The sequence below is a fragment of the Fukomys damarensis genome, unplaced genomic scaffold (genome assembly GCF_012274545.1).
Source record: "Fukomys damarensis isolate Sample0158 unplaced genomic scaffold, DMR_v1.0_HiC HiC_scaffold_34, whole genome shotgun sequence".
Taxonomy (NCBI): Eukaryota; Metazoa; Chordata; class Mammalia; order Rodentia; family Bathyergidae; genus Fukomys; species Fukomys damarensis.
The window spans coordinates 14,013,404-14,031,628 of record NW_022900946.1 but is presented as its reverse complement, the minus strand read 5'-3'; the positions used below and the strand labels follow the sequence as shown (position 1 = coordinate 14,031,628).

Here is an 18,225-nt window from a genome sequence, read left to right as displayed (position 1 = left end):
GAAGGGTTTTTTTCCCTTTTTCCTTGTTTGCTTTTTTTTTTTTTTTTTTTTGGTACCAGGCATCAAACTCAAGATTATGCTTGCAAGGCAGGCAGCGGAACCACTGAGCTAAATCCCCTAGCATTTGGTATTCGATTTTTTTTTTTTAAATTATAGCCATGCTTTCTGCAGTAAGGTAGGATATCAGTGTCGTTTTAATTTGCATTCCTGTAATGACCAGTGATGTTGAACTTCTTTTCAGGTACTGTATTTATTGGCCATTTGTACTTCTGAGAAGTGTTTGTTCATTTCAGTTGCCCAATTTTTGATTGGGCCCTTTATTTCTGTACACTAGATAACAGCTGGCAAAACTCTTCCCATTCTGTGGCTTGTCTCTTCACTTTGTTGGTTGTTTTCTTTGCTGGGCAGAAACTCTTTTTTGTTTGATTCCCTTTCTCTTATGCAACTGGGATTCTGTTCAGAAAGTCATGGCATGATTAAAAAGCAGACACAAAAGCATAGTATTTCATTTAAATGAAGATTAAAAATAGCCCAAACCAAAAATGTACAATTTAATGATTTAAAGCTTGATAAAAAAACCTAAAGAATAAAATAAAATTAGTAGTACAGGTGCTATTTATGGGGCAACTTCATGATATAAATTAAACATGAGATGTATTTTTCACCATTTGACAATATGCTTCTTTTATCAGAAAATTTGTTATTTATGTTTTATAATCACACTGATACTTGGTTTCATAATCTTATTACTTGTTTTCTATTACTACTCATTTTCTATTCCTCATCTCTTTTATGGTCCTTTTTTTAATTTTATGATACTTTATATCTCACAAAATGCAGTATCACTGTTTTGTATAGTCATTATTCACTTAAAATAACCCCCTTTTTTTCTTTTGGGGGGCATCTTACAAGTGAAACTTAGGGCCTAACAGATACTCAGTAAGCGCTTTCCCACTGAACTATGCCCCCAGCTCCTAGTAACCCATGTATTTGCCCTTTCTGTGCCTCTTCCTTTTTTCTACAATTCCAGCTTTTTATCTGGGATTATTTTCTTCCACATAAAGAACTCCATTTATTATTTCAGTTTTAAATTCTGTTCAGGATAAATTCTCTCCATTTTTATCTAGAAATAACTTGCATTTTGACTTTACTTTTGAAGAATGTTTTAGCCTGGATATACTGTTGTTAGGTTGGCACTTTTAAGCTTTCCAAGATGTCATTACATTGTAGTCAAACCTCTGTAATTGCTTTTGAAAATATTCGACATCAATCTTCTTCTTTGACGATAAAGTTCTGGCTGCCTTTAAAATATTCTGCTTCCCTTGGTTTTCATAAGTATAATATAAAATGCTAGGTATATGCATGTATGGGGGGATAGTACATGTTTTTGTTTTTTAATTTATACTAATTAGGGCTCATAAACATTCTTGAGTTTGTGGCGTGATGTCTTTTCATCATCTTTGGAAAGGTGTTTTGGCCATTATCTCCTCAGCTATTGCTTCCATGCCATCCTGTACATCCTCCCTAGCTGGTATTCCAATTATGTGCTTTTTTATATACATCAGTCTCTTTTACTCTTAATACTTTGGTGTGGCTATCTTCTGACCTATTTTCCAGCAAAATCCACGTATTCGGTTTGTAATTTCAGTTTGTGTGACTTTTCAATTCTCCCATTTCCATGGGATGCTTTTTAATAGATTTAAATTCTGCAGTGAAAACTCTTCTTCTTTCCTTCCAGTCCATACTTGAAAATTTTAGTCACTGTTATGTTCTGACCCATTTCTGATGATTCTCGAATCTGTGTTATTTTGATCAGTAGTTCTGTTAGCTATTTTTCATCTTGGCCCTCTTTCTTAGTACATCTACTAATTTTTTATTAGAATCTTGAATATCGTATATTTGAAATTATAAAGGCTCTAAATAATGATGCTTCCATCAGACTAGATTCATCCTATACTCTGGAAAGGAAGTGTGAGCCACGGTGCTAGTGGTGGACTTTAAATATGTCCATGGCTTTTTTGATCGCCCTTTAAAGAATAGAGCCCAATTTCCAACTCGCCTCATGAAAGGAGCATGTGACATTATTGAGTAAGTTATTTAAACCGTTGTTTTTATCTAGAATAACCCCAAAAGTCTCAGACTTTGCAGAGGTGCTCTGAGGTAGAGCTTCTGCGAGATGAGTGGATCATGGGAGTGCTGTGCTCATCAGTGGATAACCCATTGATGAATTCATCACTAATTGTGCTGTTGGGACATGAGACCTGGATGGAAGAGGTATGTCACTGAGGGCAAGACGTCAGAGGGTGTATATCCCTCTGCAGCTCCTTCCTGCTCTCTCTGCTTCCCAGCTGCTGTGAGGTGAGTAGTTTTCCTCCACTGTGGCCTTTCTCCAGTGTTGTTTCTGCCTTGGAGCCAGTCAGCTATGGATAATTGTGAGCCATAGTAAACCCCTCCTCCTATAAGTTATGGTGTTGGGTGTTTTCTCTTGCATGGATTGCTTGCTCTCAGGTAAGTTAACCGTCATGTCAAGAAGGCAACAAGCAGAATTCCACATGGTAGGCATCCTGCCCACAGCTATGTGAATAAACCATTTTGGAAGCAGATCCTCAGGCCTGGTCAGACTTTCACACGACTGCAGCCCATGCTATCATTCTTACGAGAGGCCCTGAGCCAGAATTTTCTAGCTGTATTACTGCCTACTTATGTACCCACAGAGAAAACCACAGAAGATGGTCTTTACTTGTTCAGGTCATTATAGTTTTGAATAAATTGTTATGTGGCAGTAGGTGAATAATGCAGCACTGCTCCAGTCAAGAGTTGAGCAGAACTGAGGCCGATTAGCAGTCTTTATAGTACCCAGTCTTTTCTGGTTTTCCTTCATCCTTGTGGGGTAGCCTTCTAAGAGTTCTACCTAAACTCATGGTATATCCTGTAGCTTCCCCTTTGTGCTAGCTTTTCATTCTAAGTTTTATCTCCTTAATACTAGTCCACTGTATTTTCAGCCATTTTCTGCATGGCTTAGCATTTCTGCATGGCTGAGTTGACAAATGTCCTGACAGGAAAACCAATGACAGGGTCTAACTCTTCTGTCTGTACCCTCTTCTTGTCCAGGACCTTAGTCTTTCAAGTTCTGGATGCCTCCACAGCTTTTTATAATGTAATTTTATTTTTCCTTCCTGTCTTAGTCATGTTGTTGCTGGGAAAAACTACTTAACACCCACAACTTAAAGGAAGAGAAGTTTATTTTGGCCCACATTTCCAAACGATGATTGGCTGGCTCCAAGGTAGAAATGGCCTGATGGAAGGGTCTGGGGAAGGAAAATGGTTCACATCATGGCAGCCAGGAAGCAGAGAACAAAGGTTTGAAGGAAGGAGTGCCAGCCTTGCAGGTGAGCCCCCAGTGACCCACCCCAACCAGGCCCTACCTTGTAAAAGCATATTCAACTCTGAACTTGATCACAGATGAATCCATGGATGAGTGTAGTGCTTCCATAATCCAGTCACCTTCCAGAGCCCCACCTTGGAGAACATTCTACACCATAACCCTTACTTAAATTGTGTATGTTGTTGTTTTTGTTTGTTTTTTAGTACTGGGAATTAAAGCTAAGGCCATTGTAGTACTAGGTTACATCCCCAGCCGTTTTTTAACTTTCTGAGACTGGGTCTTGCTAAATCACCGAGTTGTCCAGGAGAGTTTCAAACTTGTGATCCTCCTGCCTCAACCTCCCAGAGAGTGGGTGTACATGAGTCTGGGGGACAAGGGGCAGAATGTTACGGTTTGTGTCTAGATGTACCTCCAGTGCCTTATGCGGTTATAGGGCTTTTTCACAAGTGGCCGAGTCTAGACTGTGTGATTACTAAAGCCCTACATGTGAGTGACTGGTTTGGCACCACCCTAAGCCCCGTAGTCTGGATAAGGTAAAAGGGTCAAAAAGACACTTAAGCTTCCCTGTTGCTTTGCTACCTTCAGTCCGCCATGAACTGTTATCCCTCTGCCATGCCACCCTGCCTTTGAGCCAGCTGATTATGGACTGAAGCCTCTACAAACTGTGAGCTAAATAAACCATTCCCTTTTTAACTTTGTATATTGGGTATTTTGTCTCAGCAACAAGAAAAGTGACTTAAGACAGCTGGGATTACAGGACTGCTCTACCACGTCTGGCCAGATTCTACTTTCTTAATGACTGCTACATCTAACTTCACTATTTTCTCTACCATTCCTTCCATATTTTAAAATCTAGTTTGTTTGTTTGTTGTGTGCTTGTTTGTTTATTCATTCATTCATTAGCTGAAGGTCTTGTAGTGTTGCCCAGGCTGGTGCTGGTCTGTAGTTCATGGGCTCAGGTGATCCTCCGGCCTCAGTCCCCTGAGTAGCTGGGAGTCCAGGTACATAACACCGCTCCGAGACATTCCAGTCATTTGGTACAGTCTGTTGGCATGCTTGATAAATTTCTGAAAAATTGTTGAGGGTCTGAGAGATACCATTTCGCAGTAGACATAGTACATGTTTTCCTCTGCTTAGCAGATAGAATGTAGTCTAATCTGTTACCTATTCTACTTAGGGAATAGTAGAATGTAAGACTTGTGATTTTTGTAAGGTTCTTTCTACTTCTAGTTCCCTCTGGCTCCTAAAACGTAGGCTTCCATTAATTCCGTCTGAATCACCAGAGACTGCCCCAGACCACCATTTTGGTGGGTCCCAAATCTTAACCCTTACCTCCTAAGCACAGTGAGGCTGTCAGCAATTCCCCTCTGCTTTTTGAAGTCTTTCTTTGTATCTTATACTCCGCAATTGTGTTATATTTGGAGTACTATAGTAGCAACTAAAATAAAAATTAAGTGAAGGGTTTTGAGATATATAAAGGGTTTTGACTATAGGGTAATAAAAATATGAAAAGAATTACTCAACAATTTCTTATAGTTTAGCAAAAAACTACGTAGATCTAGCTATAATTTTTTTCATCTAATACATTGATAGAAAAATACATATACTTAAATTTAACAAGTTTTGTTAAATTCTAAAAGGGGATGGAGGGGCTGGGGATGCAGCTCAGTGCTGTTGCCAGCCTTGCAAGTGCAAGGTCCCGAGTTTGATCCCCATACCAACAGAAAAAAGGAAAGGAAAGGGGATGGAAAATCAAATATTCTTATTAAATTTTAGATCTGAGCATTTATTTTTTTCCTTAAAAATAATAGTAAATGTTAAACTGTCTCATTGATAAATTTGATATAAAATTAATTTCGTTTTAAAAATGTGTACAGAAAAGAATTGACTTTACAGAATAAATACTGTGCAGAAAATTTCTGATTCTTCCTATGAAGCATTAATGACTACAGGGAATTGATTTTTCACTGTAAACAATTTGAAAATCAGGCTTAAAAAAGAGAAGAATTATGGCAAGACTTTTTTCAACAGTGAGCTGGAGATTCTTATTCCTGAGGGAAGGGTAACAGATGCAACAAGCCCTGCCAGTTAGCCCAACTTAGTGCCTACAAGTACTTCCCAAGCCCGAAGGTTAGGATGGGGTATCCCAAACAGAGCTTGCTGGTCTTCCCAAGTTTGGACCAGAGAGCAGAGTCAGAGTTGGCTAGAATTTGTGAATCCAAACAGTAAAAAGAAGAAATTGCACAGAGACAGAGCTCTGAAGATCTGCAAGGGAACTTCTTAAATCACTGTCTGGATCTGGATTTGTCCATGCAAAGAAGGAAACTATATGAGGCAGGGAAAAGAACCATTGGAAAGAAGGCCAGATAATTCTTGGAAGTGAAGTGTTTCCTTTCGTACTCACTAGAAGGACTGAGAACATAGTGCTTTTTCTACTGGCTAAAATGAAGAGACCGCATAATAAGGAGCTATAAGTAGAGTCCACAGATGCCTATAGCTTTAGTGGAGCTAAATTAGTCCTAGATCAAAGACTGCAAACCACCTACGCACAAAACTAAAAGAAAGCCTCAAATGAATCAAAGTAATCCAATAATTTAATTGCATTTAAGAAGATAGTCCAGTTCTGATAGAATGAAGCATCCATCACTAAGCAGCACAAATTTTACATTGTCCAGTATCTAATAAAAAGTTATTGGGCATGAAAAGTTGCAAAAAAAATTAACCCGTTTGTAATTCCAGCACTCTGGGAGGCTGAGGCAGAAAGAGCACAATTTCAAGCTTTGCTTGGGCTGCTTAGCAAGACCCTGTCTCAAGAAAAGAAAAAGAAGAGGCAGGGGTTGTAGTTTTGTGTGCACAGGCCCTGGGTTCAGTGGCCAGCACTGCCAAAAAGGAAAAGAAAGAACAAAGAAAAGAAAAAGTGAAGCATTAAAAAGGATGAGAATGAAGTGACAGATCTACAAATATTTTATTTAATAGAGGTAGCAAATATCGTAAGAGTTACTGTGATATTTTTGTTCTCATGGTCAACAATACAGAGGAAAATGAACATGAGAGAAATGGAAGATACAAAAGCCCAAGCTGAACTTGGAGAAATGAAAAAGTAAAGTTAAAAGCAGAGTAGACTGGAAGTCATATGCTGCTGCTGAGTGCCATCCAAAGGAAAAGCAGGCTTGTGAAAACAAGATGGTGTGTCCTCCTCTACCTTATTCGATAGATCTGGTATCAGGCAACTTCTGGCTCTTCCCCAAAGTCAAATGACCATGAAAGGTAAACATTTTGAATCAGTGCAGAACATCAAGGCAGCCACAACAGTGAAGTAAGACATTCACGAAAGAGGACCCCAGAACTGCTTTTATGCAGTGGCAGGAACAATGGGATAAGTGGGTTTGAAGCTAGGGGGAGCATTTTCAGGGAGATTAATGCAGTGTGCCTTTTACTGGAATAAATTTTTTAAATTTTACCCTTTTTTTGGTACCAGAGATCAAACTCAGGACTTGGTGCTTTCAAGGCAGGAGTGGTGTCACTGAGCTAAATCCCCGGCTCTTTTTTTTTTTACCATATTTTTATCATGCCATATATAGTATTTAAAATATTGAGATCAGAGATGTCTCTAAAGTATTGAAAGATACAAGTTACTCGTTTAGAACTGTACATGCAGCAAAAATATCTTTCAAAGGTATAGGGGTAAAATGCATTTTTAAGCTAAAATACGGTGAGACACTACATTAGCAGCAGACTCACTATAATTCCAAAAAAGTTTTTCAGGAAGTAGGAAAATGGTACTAGGTAGAAATGTAGACTTCCAGAAATAGTAAATACGTGAGTAAATAGAAAGTATTTTTGTGTTTGTATAGAATATGGATAAAAAATACTGTGTGTCTGGAGTATTCAATGTACAGATCACAAACAAGGGGAATTTAAATTTTAAGCTTGGAATCTCAGGGCTGCTCTGGGAGGCTGAGGCAGGAAGATTGAGTTAGAGCTCAGTCTGACGTCTCAGCAGCCTTTTGTTGTTTTTGTTTTTTTGAGACAGAGTTTCACTATGTACTTGAGACTGACCTGGAACTCACTGTGTAGCCCAGGCTGGTCTCGAACTCACGGTGATCCTCCTGCCTCAGCCTCCCGAGTGCTGGATTATAGGCATGCACCACCACGCCCGGCTTCAGCAGCCTTTTTTTGAAGTGACAAATGTATTAAACATTTGTCTGAAAATGCAAAGCCTGGATGATGAGTAACAGTGTTATACAAAAGGAGAAGAGCTGGAAGACTTAGATTTCAAAACCTGCTGTGAAGGTGTCGTAATTAAGACAGTGGTGCTGGTCTAAAGATAGGCATATAAATCAGTGGGCACACAAGTGCCTACTACACACATGTAGTTCATTGGTTTATAAGAAAGGCGCCAAAGTGATCACAGTATAAGAAGGTATGAAGGTGACCAGGGATTTAGCTCAGTGGCACCGTGCCTGCCTCGCAAGTGCAAGGTCCTGAGTTCTATCCCTGGTACCAAAAAAAAAAAAAGAAAGAAAGAAAACATACAAGAATGTATGAAGGCTATACTTTTCAGGGATGATTTCTATAGTTCGTTGCTAGAAGTTTTTCTGATTGTGTAGAGTACCAGGAAAAAGAAAGAGAACAGAAAGTAGGAAGATAAATCTTTCTCAAATGGGAAGGAAATTCAGAAATGGAAGGAGGAGGAGGGGCAGGAGGGAAAGGGAATGAAAAAAGGAATAAAGATGCATTATATACATATACCGACTCCACACAAGGAACGTAAATGTTATGTATTGCAAACATGTACTACAAATAATAATGGTAATAATAATAACGTATGAAGCCAGGTGTGGTGGTCCAGTCCTGTAATCCCACACTCTGAGAGATTGAGATATAGGAGAGTTGCAAATCAGAGCCAACCTGAGTAATTTAGTGACTTAGTAAGATCCTATCTGAAAAAAAAATTTTTTTTAATACCAGAGATCGAACTCGGAACCTTATTCTTGCGAGGCAGGCGGCAGCACCACTGAGCTACATCCCCAGCCCTCTGTCTCAAAACTTTTAAAAAGGGCTAGGGATATAGCTCACTGTAAAGGCCCTATGTTCCATCCCCAATGCCACATACAAACAAGTATAAAAACTACCATAAGGAAACCTGATATTCTAAATAATTAAAATACACTAGTAAAAACTTGGGGATATTTAATAGGTAAACAATATTTAGCCAATGTTTCTGGAGCAACTAGAGGGGAATAATTGAAACTCGGCTTTTTACACATACACAAAAATTAACTCAGAATGGATCCTAGACCAAATATAAATACTGAAAATATAACACATCTACAAGAAAATGGTATTATTATACTGGGCGCTGTAACATTTTAATGAGCTTAATGCAATTTGTCTCAGGGTTTTTGCAAGACAATTCTGATTTAAAATGTCAAACCCATAAAAATGGAGTCAGAATTAAAATGGCAGAGATGATCTTCTCTCAGACAATATTCCATTAACTGAAAGTCGGAATCATTGACCGTACTTTCTTCAGCAAAGAAAATGTGTGGTGATATTGCTGCCATAGTTACATAATAGAGTAGTAGCAGTTATTATTTAAACAGCTTTATTATGATCTTGTTTCTTTGAGTCAAAGTGACTATGGATCTTAATTGGTTTCATTTCGTTTTATGTTTTCATTTTTATGAAGGCAAGTATGTGTCCTAGAGTGATACATATTTTGTGCATGTACATACATAGAGTACTTACACATGGGAATCATTGTGACTTGATCCCTACTAAAGTTTTTTTTGTTTGGTCTTTGAGTTTGGGGTGTTTGTTTGAGACAGGGTCTCACTGTTAGTTCAGGCTGGCCTTGAACTCACTGAGAAGCCCAGGCTGGCCTCTAACACAGGGCAGTACTGCCTCAGCCTCCCAAGCAAAGGGATTACAGGTGTGTACCACCACACCCAGCTATTTTTGTCTTTTTGAGACAAGGACCAGTTCTATACTTCAGGCTATCCTTGAACTCACTATGTACTCCAGGCTTTCCTCAAACTTGAGGCAGTCTTCCTGCCTCAGCCTCCTGAGTTCTGGGATTAATGGCATGAGCCACCACACCTGATCCTCTACTGAGTTTTATAGGTTTGTTATTATTGGATTTCCATGTACTTTTGGCCATATAAATTAATTGGTAATACATGGGATTTCTTAATATCTGTCTCCCTCTCCCAATATACGTCTGTTCATTTAAAACATGTTATGAAATGTTGACTTAGAGGAATACTAGCCACTGCTTGCATGTTCCAACCTGCTTATGCATGATTAATTTATTTTTTTAAATTTTTTATATCATTTTAGTAACAATGATGATGTTATATTGATTTCTGTGGAAAGTTCTAATTTGACAACTCCAATTACATCAAATCCAACAGGTATCTTAAATTGATTAGATTATTATTTATCAAATTAAAATGTTTAAATAAGTTTTTTTTTTTAAATAAAGAAACTTTAAAATAAAATTTCGTCTACTCAAAAATTTTCTGGGCTGGGTATTTAGCTCAGTGGTTCTACTGCCTGCCTCGCAAGCCCAAGGACCTGAGTTCGATCCCTGGTACCAAAAAGGGGGGAAATTTTTTTTTTCTAATTTTTATCTGTGATTCATAATCTCAGGAAAAAAAATACCTCAGTAAATAAATGGTTCCTTCATGTAATTTACATTTCTTTTTGATCTCGTATTTCATCAATTTGTGGCCTTTTATTTCTTTTAATTTTTATTAGTACCTATTTGCAGATATTTGTCTAGCAACTCTGTAAGTTTTGACAAAATTACTTCCATATACATTATTTTGAATCGTTTGCTGTGGCCTTCTGTTGGCATTAGTACTAGTTTATTGGGTTTTTTGGTCAATTTATATAGTCTATTTTGACTTAAAATTTATCTAAATTTTGTTCTTTTTCTTTTGACTTACAAAAAAAATTGTATTGTCTTTTAGAATTTGTCTTATACTTAAAAAAAACTTTTTTTAAGTTTAGATTTCCAGTGATCAATTTTTTTGTCCCTTAAAATAACTGTCTTGTGTGGCCCATAATTTCTGATCCAAAATTCCACATTTTATGTTTCACTCTTATGAGTATTTGATCTTAATTTCTGATAGTTTGCCTCTGTGTATACAGGTACTTAATTGTTTCCACAGTTTTTAAATAAAAAAGCTACAAGAGACAGCATTTATTTACGGTTTCCTACTAATTTAGGAAGAGTCCTCAGCCATCTCAGTCTGTTTTAAAGACACTGGGAGTAAAAAAAAGTTATATTTTTCTGCAATTAATTTTTAAAATATTAAAATAATTTCCAGGTAGATTTTTTGAAAAGTTACTAATATAGTTGTTAAAGTTACAAAAAGAAGCCTTTTTTTTTTGGTACCCAGGACTGAACTCAGGACCTTGGGCTTGCGAGGCAGGCGGTGGCAAAAAGAAGTCTTTTAATCTCAAATTAATTTAAACAGATTATCAATTTCTTAAACAGGTATTCTAGTCAGTTCCTTTATGATTATGTAATTAACTTTATTAGTACTTCATTCTTCTGTTTCAGCATCTCATTACAAAGTCCATAGGTATTTAATAGTTTAAACTTATCAAATATATTCATCTTTCAATAATTCCCTTTTAGGTATTAGTACAGCTCCATCAACAAATTCGAGGAAGTCACCTGATGATATAATTGACATTAGGGTAGGTAGTAATTATTATCTCTGAATATTGTTTATTTAAATATGTTACTTCTAAGAACTAATGTTGCATGCTGTTTTCTTTTGTCATTCATTCTTTGCTTAGGCTGGCAGGAAGTGGTAATTAATATCAGCAGTGGACCCTCCTTTTTGTGACCCCAGTTTGTGGGGGGATGACACAAATTACTATTAGCATAACCAGCTTACACACTGATGAGCAGAAAACTAATGAAAAAGATATTTATAATCATACTTATTTACTACTTCATTTAGACTTGGTCATATTCTCAGAAACCATGAAGTATCTTATAAGCTTAATGTTTTGTTTTATTTTTTGGTACTGGGGATTGAACTCAGGCCCTTGTGCTTGCAAGGCAGGCAGTGGAACCACTGAGTCAAATCCCCAGCCCTAAGCTTAACTTTTTTACAGTAGAGTTCAGTTAAACTAAATGTTAATTAAGGCTGTGGGTTTGTGTAGCTCAGTAGTAGGACATTTGCATTTACAAGGTCCCTATGTTCAAGCCCTATATTGAGGAAGGAAGGAGTGAAGGAAAGACGTAATTTTTTAAAATAGTTTAAAATTATATGTGTTTTATTTTTTAAAAACATTTTCTACTGCTAAAGGCATACTTTTTTTTTTTTTTCAACAACTTTTCAGGCTCCAGAGAAGAAGAAAAGTGATTTTGTTATTGATTTGACAAATGAAAACCTATCCTACTGCAACACAGGTAAAGGGTTTTTTAAATCTTTGTTAAGAAACTGGGAAGGATAACAACTCAAATGTTCTGGACCTGCTTAGGAAGTTTGTATTAGTGTATGTGTGTTTATAGTTCTGTGTAGTATCATCAGATAGGTAGACTGATGTAACTGTCACAATTCATGTAGATGCTACTTTGTAGCTACCATGGCTCCATCTACCTCCTGTTCTCAGTCTCTAGTCTTATACACCACTGATCTCCTCTTCATCGCTGTAATAAATGGTATGTTACTTCACAGTTACTGTCTAAATGTGATGATGCAATGTATGTCCTTCTGAGGTTGGCTTCTTTTACTTAGCGTCATCCTTCTGAGGGTCTTCTATGTTTGTTTGTTTCATTTCTTTGTTTTTGGTAGGAGTGGGGATTGAACCCAGGGCCTTCACACTAAGCCACACAACCAGCCCTTTTTAAAGTTTTTTCTAGTTTGAGACAGAGTCTCACTTAGTTGCTAAATTACCAGGATAGGCTGAAACTTTCAATTCTCCTGTCTCAATTTCCTATTACAGGCATGGGTCACCCACACCCAGCATGTTGCTATATATTGTATATCAGTAGGTTTTTTTGTTTTGTTTTGTTTATCATTCATAGCCCATGGTATGAATGTATCACAGTTTGCTTATGCATTCATCTTTAGAAAGAGACCTATCTTGGTTGGGGCTTTCATGAGTCTCTTTTTTTCCCTATAGCACCTTTTTCTTTCCCCTAATCCATAATAGTAGTAGCTGGGAGAATGCATGCAAAAACAGAAACACCCATGTATGAACATGTTACTTGGTGTGTATGATAAGAAACTATAGAGAAAGAGTGACAGCAGTGCCCTCTCCATTTAAGCAGAAAGGTAGACTACTATCATCTAGGTCTGGGACTCCATTCTAGAGTCTCATTCAAATTTAATGAGTATATGCCCACATACTCAAAAAGTTAAACTCCAAGCAGGATACGCCAAGAAAATCATAACAACACATACCATAATCAAATTCCTGAAATCCATGATAGAAAAAAAAAATGAAGATATGCTATACAATGTGGGTAGAAGAACAGAGAACTATACAAGCCAAAATATGTTAAGCCAGCCTCAGTAAGTGGTTGGGGGAAAATATTTGTCAACCTAGAATTCTGTATCTAACAAAGACATCTTTCAAAAATTAAGACCTTTTTTAGATAAGCAAAATTTGCTGCCAGCAGGGTCTTCACTGTGTGAGATAAAGGCAGTGGTCCAGTGAAACTAAGTGATATGAGATGGGTAATAGATCTGAAGAATATAACACCATACTGTGTATTTTATGATACATGTATCTTAATGTGTGATAACAATAGTGTAAAAGATGGACTGAGGAATGGAAGTACACAATCACTATATGAGAGTGGAATAGTGTCAGAAGATAGACTATATAATAAGATACACGTGCTAATGCCTAGAGTGGAAATATGTATAATACCAATAGTGGAGATAAAGTGGAATTTTAAGCATGTTCAATCTAAGAGAAGCCACAAAAAAGTAGGCAAAGAATAGACCAGACTAATTAAATTCTACCATTATGATAAAGGTAAATGGTCTACATACTGTATGGAAAAGCATTGTTAAACTAGAAAACAAAACAAGACTATCTGTTAACTGTAAGAGATGTACTTTAAATATAAACATACAGGTAAGTTAAAATTAAAAGAATGGAAGAATATAACCATGGAAAAGCTTGCAAACTGTAGTCCTAAGAAAGCAGGAGTTGCTGTGTTATTGTTGGATAGCTAGAAAATAAGGAGTATTACCAGGGATAAGGCTTTTTTATAGCAATAAAGCAGTGTGTGCCCTTAATAGGTAGCACTTTAAAATTCCTGATGCAAAAATCGATAGGACTGAAAGGATAAATATTAAAACAAGCAGTTATAATTGGAGATACCCAAACCTCTTCTCAGTAGTTAATATGTATACAGAGCTGAGCTTGATGCCACTGGTTTGTAATCCCAGCACTATAAAAGGCTAAAGCAGGAAGAATCGTGAGTTCAAACCCCATGCATACAACTTTGTAACAAGTAAGACCCTATCCCAAAATAAAAAAAGGTCTGGGGATGTAGCTCAGTACAGAGGTCCTGATGTTCGATCCCCAGTACTAAGAGAAAAATAAAGTATAGGCGCAAAGTCAGTAAGATTATCACAGTTTGAGCTATTAATACGCATAACCTAATGGACATTTGTGGAATACTCAACCCGAGCCAGATCTTTTAAGTGCTGATGAAATATGGAATAAGAGATAGGTTTATGGACCATAAAACAAGTTCTTGTACATGTAAAAGATGATATTCAAACAAAATACAGTATGTTCTTTGACCAAACAGAAAGATAGCTGGAAAATCCCTAAATATTTGGAAACTATCCACACTTTTTAAATAATCCATGAGTTGAAGATATCCAGAAGGAATAAAAGCATTGTTTTTCAAATGTTTCTATTTCAAAATTTTACTCCACTAAACAGTGAAGAAGGGGAAATTATTAGTGTTGTTTGTTTTAGAAGAAATAGAAGGCCTAAAATGAATAGCCGTAGGCTTTTTCCATAAGAAGCTAGATAAGGGGAGAAGAGCAAATTAAATCCAGAACAAGCAAAGGACACTTTAGTGTAGATGACTGGGTGGCACATAATCACAAGATATCCTCAACATTATTGTCATAACAAAATCTGTAAGATACCGCAACACATCCCGTAGAAAAGCCGAGTGAAAGCAACTGAAGGTATGAAGTGTTGGTGGAGATACGGAGCAACTTTGGATTCTTACACTTTAAGAATGTAAAATGATAAAACCAGTCAGTTTGACAGTTTCTTAAAATGTTGACTAAGCCAAACATGGTGTTGTACACACCTACAGTCCAGCACTCTGGGAATCTGAGGCAAGAAGATTGCAGTTCAAGCCCATCCTAAGCAACTACAGAGACACTGTATGTTAGGTACTTTTTCATTGCTGGGACAAAATACCCAACACCCCACAAGTTAAAGGAAGAAAGGTTTATTTTAGCACACAGTCTGTAGAGGTTGCAGTCCATAGTCAGCTGACTCCAAGGTAGGGCAGCGTGGCGAAGGAGAAACCGTCCCTGGCAGGGCAAGCAGAAAGCAGCCAACAGCAAGCTTTCCTTCCCTTCCCTTTTTATTCCATTCTGGCTATCAGTAGCCTAATACTGGGCACAACCCACAACCAGGATGGGCCTTCCCATTATCCACACCTAGAACTCTGTTAAACCAATCAGTGGACTAATTTAATCATCAGGCACCCCTACTCAATAGTCACACATGTAAAAAGCACCACCGAGGAGTGTATGAGGCTCTGGGGATGGGGGACATCTAGATGTAAGCCATAACGCCTTGAATCAAAAATGTTTTTAAAAAATAAGCTGGTTTCTAGCTTAGTGTAGAGGCCCTGGGTTCACTTCCCACACTCCTTGTCTTGATTACTTTTCTCTTGTTGCAGAGACAAAATACCTGACATCCAAAGTTAAACGGGCAAAAGTTTCTTTAGCTCAGTTTGTAGAGGTTTCAGTCCATAATCAGCTGGTTCCATGGCAAGATGGCACATGGCAGTGCAAGACAGCAAAAGCCAGCAAGCAGGGAAATTCAACACTGTCTTTCTGCCTCATCTTATTCAGACTACTTAGGGCAGGTAGCACTCAGACCCTTAATCCTAGTGCTCTCACGTCTAGCATTGCACTGTGAATCAATTCCCACATCACATACTCCAGATCCAGTCACCTCTAAAAAAGCCTCACCTAAAAACTCATGAGGCTTTAGGGGACATATAAACACAAACCATAACACTCCCCCAAAAAATTATACTATTTTTATGTGACTTTTAATTCACTTTTTTATGTATTTACACAAGAGAAATTATAACCTACATTCACAGAGGCCTTTACGCAAGTGATCATAGCTCTAGTAGTAATAGCCCAGAACTTGAAACAGTCTGTATTCACAAATTAATGGATAACTACATTGCAATCCATATTGCGTATGCTTAGTTAAGCATTCAACCAAAAAATGGACAAAATATTGATACATACAACTACTGTATAAATCTCAAATAGTATGCTGAGCAAAAGAATCATGTACCTTTTGTGATTTAATTTATGTGAAATTCTAGAAAAGGGGAACAATTTTGTGTTTGGAAGTTGAGAGGCTGGGATCAAACCCAGGGCCTTGTACGTGCTAGACAAGCAGTCTACAACTGAGCTATACCCCTGGCCCTAAATGTAATCTTTTGTGACAAACTAGTGATCTCATGGACACACAGGTGAGGAGGAATGATAGAAGAGAGATTCTTCACTTTTGGGTGATAATAATATTCCATGCCTTGATTTTAGTGACGGCTTTACAAATTTGTGCATTTGTCAAAACCTAATGAATTACACTCTTAGGGCATTTTTCCAAACTACAGGCTTAACAAACATGGATGGATTGTGTGTTCACACGTGCTTGCACGTGCAAGCTTCGGGTCTGAAGGTCAGGCACCAAAAGCACAATTTTTCTCCAGCAGTTTAAGAAAGAACCTTAAAATAATAGTGTGCTGGCTGCTGCAGATTGAGAATACAAAGCACTGAAGTTGTCATTTACACATTTTTGTATAGATAAGGAAAAGAGCTGGAAAGTATAAAACATTGACATCACTAATGATAGAAACATCAGTTGGGCCAAGAGAGAAGTCCTGATTTTCTCTTATTAGCACAAAATTGAGCTTGTCTTGTTTTAATTTGCCAAGAGCCTGTTGGCCTTGAAATAAAAAATGTTATTTTGGGGAAACCACATTTCCTAAAATATTCTTTTATATCGAAGTGCTTACTTCAAAACTCGAAGTTGTATTACATCTTCTGTGATGTTAATTTTCAGGTCATAATTTTACAAATCTAATTCTAATGAACTGAGCCAATATAAAACTGGCATACAACTCTTTTAGAATTAAAGTCATTAGCTCGTCTAGAAAGCACCCCCCCTCCCCAGGCACGGGTGGACTCAAGTCTCAGCAAGCTAGGCGAGTACCCAAGAACTCTACCACTGAGCTAAACTCTGGAACGTCCAGCTACCCAGCCCTCATGCTTGCCAACATGAACCCCCTTTTAGCCATCCTCAGGTATATGTACACTCTGGCCAGTTGCTTTTGAACCTTTCTCCACCTGTCTCTCTCCAACCTGTAGCTCTGTGGTTCCTCTTTTCTCTTCCTCCACAGTTGTTCTCCTTCCTCGCCTCTCCCTTTTGCCGGTCCACAATGTACACCTAATCCCCTTCTGGTGAATGTAGAGCTTTCTCTAACCCTAGCCTGTGGAAATTTTATTTTGGTTTTGAATTCCCAGGCCTTGTGTGTCTCGTGTATTCATGTGAATAGATAACGGCTCTGTGCTCGCAGGCGTTTTTGTTGGTCTAACAGGAAAGACTCTGCCTGTGAGTCACTGAGCAGGGACCCCTCTCCACTGAGTTGAATGTACCTAGTTCCTAGTTGCATAATGACTGAGGGGTTTCCCTTAAGAGAAAGTTTTGTTACCTTAAAGGAAAAATTGTTATGTATAGAACTTTTTTTTTGGTACCGGGGATCAAACTCAGAACCTTGTGCTTTTGAGGCAGGCTCAATAACACTGAGCTAAATCCCTGGCCCTGTGTAGAAACTTATCAAAAATATATCACCATATTTCAGTTTTGTAATTTTAGCTCATATTTAATTTACCAACCAAGATATAAATAAACTATTTGCAAAAAGGCCATGGAATTATTGCAGATGAACCTTGTTTCTCATTTCATTTTTTTGCAGTGCTGAGAATCAAACTCAAGGCCTCACACTTGCTAGGCAAGTGTTCTCCACTGAGCTAAACCCCCAGCCCTAAATTTTACTTCTTAAACCTTGTGTTGTTCACAGAAAGTCCAGTATTCACCCTGGAATCACCTTCGAAGGCTGTTTTAAACTCAAAAGAAATAACTCCGGTGGCAGAAAATGCAACCGAGGTACTAACACGAAATGCTGTGTAAGGACATTCATTCCAAATTGAGAGGGAAGTAACTTTTACTCTTACAGAAACATTTGGGTCATCTTTAATGCTTTACATGTGCGATTGTTCATCTGTTTATGTACACAGTTTAAATAATTCACCTCAGTTTGCAAGAAGCTACAGAAATTAAAACAGCACATTTTTTCATCCACCAAACCAAGAATTTAAGAGTTACTGCCGTCGTTGATAGGGCAGAGGGAAATGGGTGCTCTCTCACACACTGATGCTTTTTGCCTAAATGAGTGTACTGCTTGGGAGCACAGTTTGGAAGTGAGACAGATGGGATATTTATCCAGAGAGCTGCCCTACTCTGGTTTTGTGAGATTCCAGAGCGTAGAAATGTTAATGCCAAAAGGACCT

The 18,225-nt window shown here is 37.7% G+C and overlaps 1 protein-coding gene across 7 annotated transcripts in view; it reads left to right on the top strand.

Moving 5' to 3' along the window:
* The window catches only part of Atf7ip2 (activating transcription factor 7 interacting protein 2), a 76,996-nt gene that overhangs the window by 56,045 nt on the left and 2,726 nt on the right, over positions 1 to 18,225 (top strand). For 6 of the 7 annotated variants that reach the window (XM_010609961.3, XM_010609962.3, XM_010609963.2 and 3 more), the window contains 4 exons: positions 9,728 to 9,801; positions 11,037 to 11,098; positions 11,753 to 11,822; positions 17,736 to 17,821. In XM_010609961.3, the coding sequence (XP_010608263.1) occupies positions 9,728 to 9,801; positions 11,037 to 11,098; positions 11,753 to 11,822; positions 17,736 to 17,821 (292 nt within the window). Of the gene's footprint in view, positions 1 to 9,727; positions 9,802 to 11,036; positions 11,099 to 11,752; positions 11,823 to 17,735; positions 17,869 to 18,225 lie in introns of all 7 variants that reach the window. The other variant, XM_033758756.1, reaches the window with a different exon arrangement.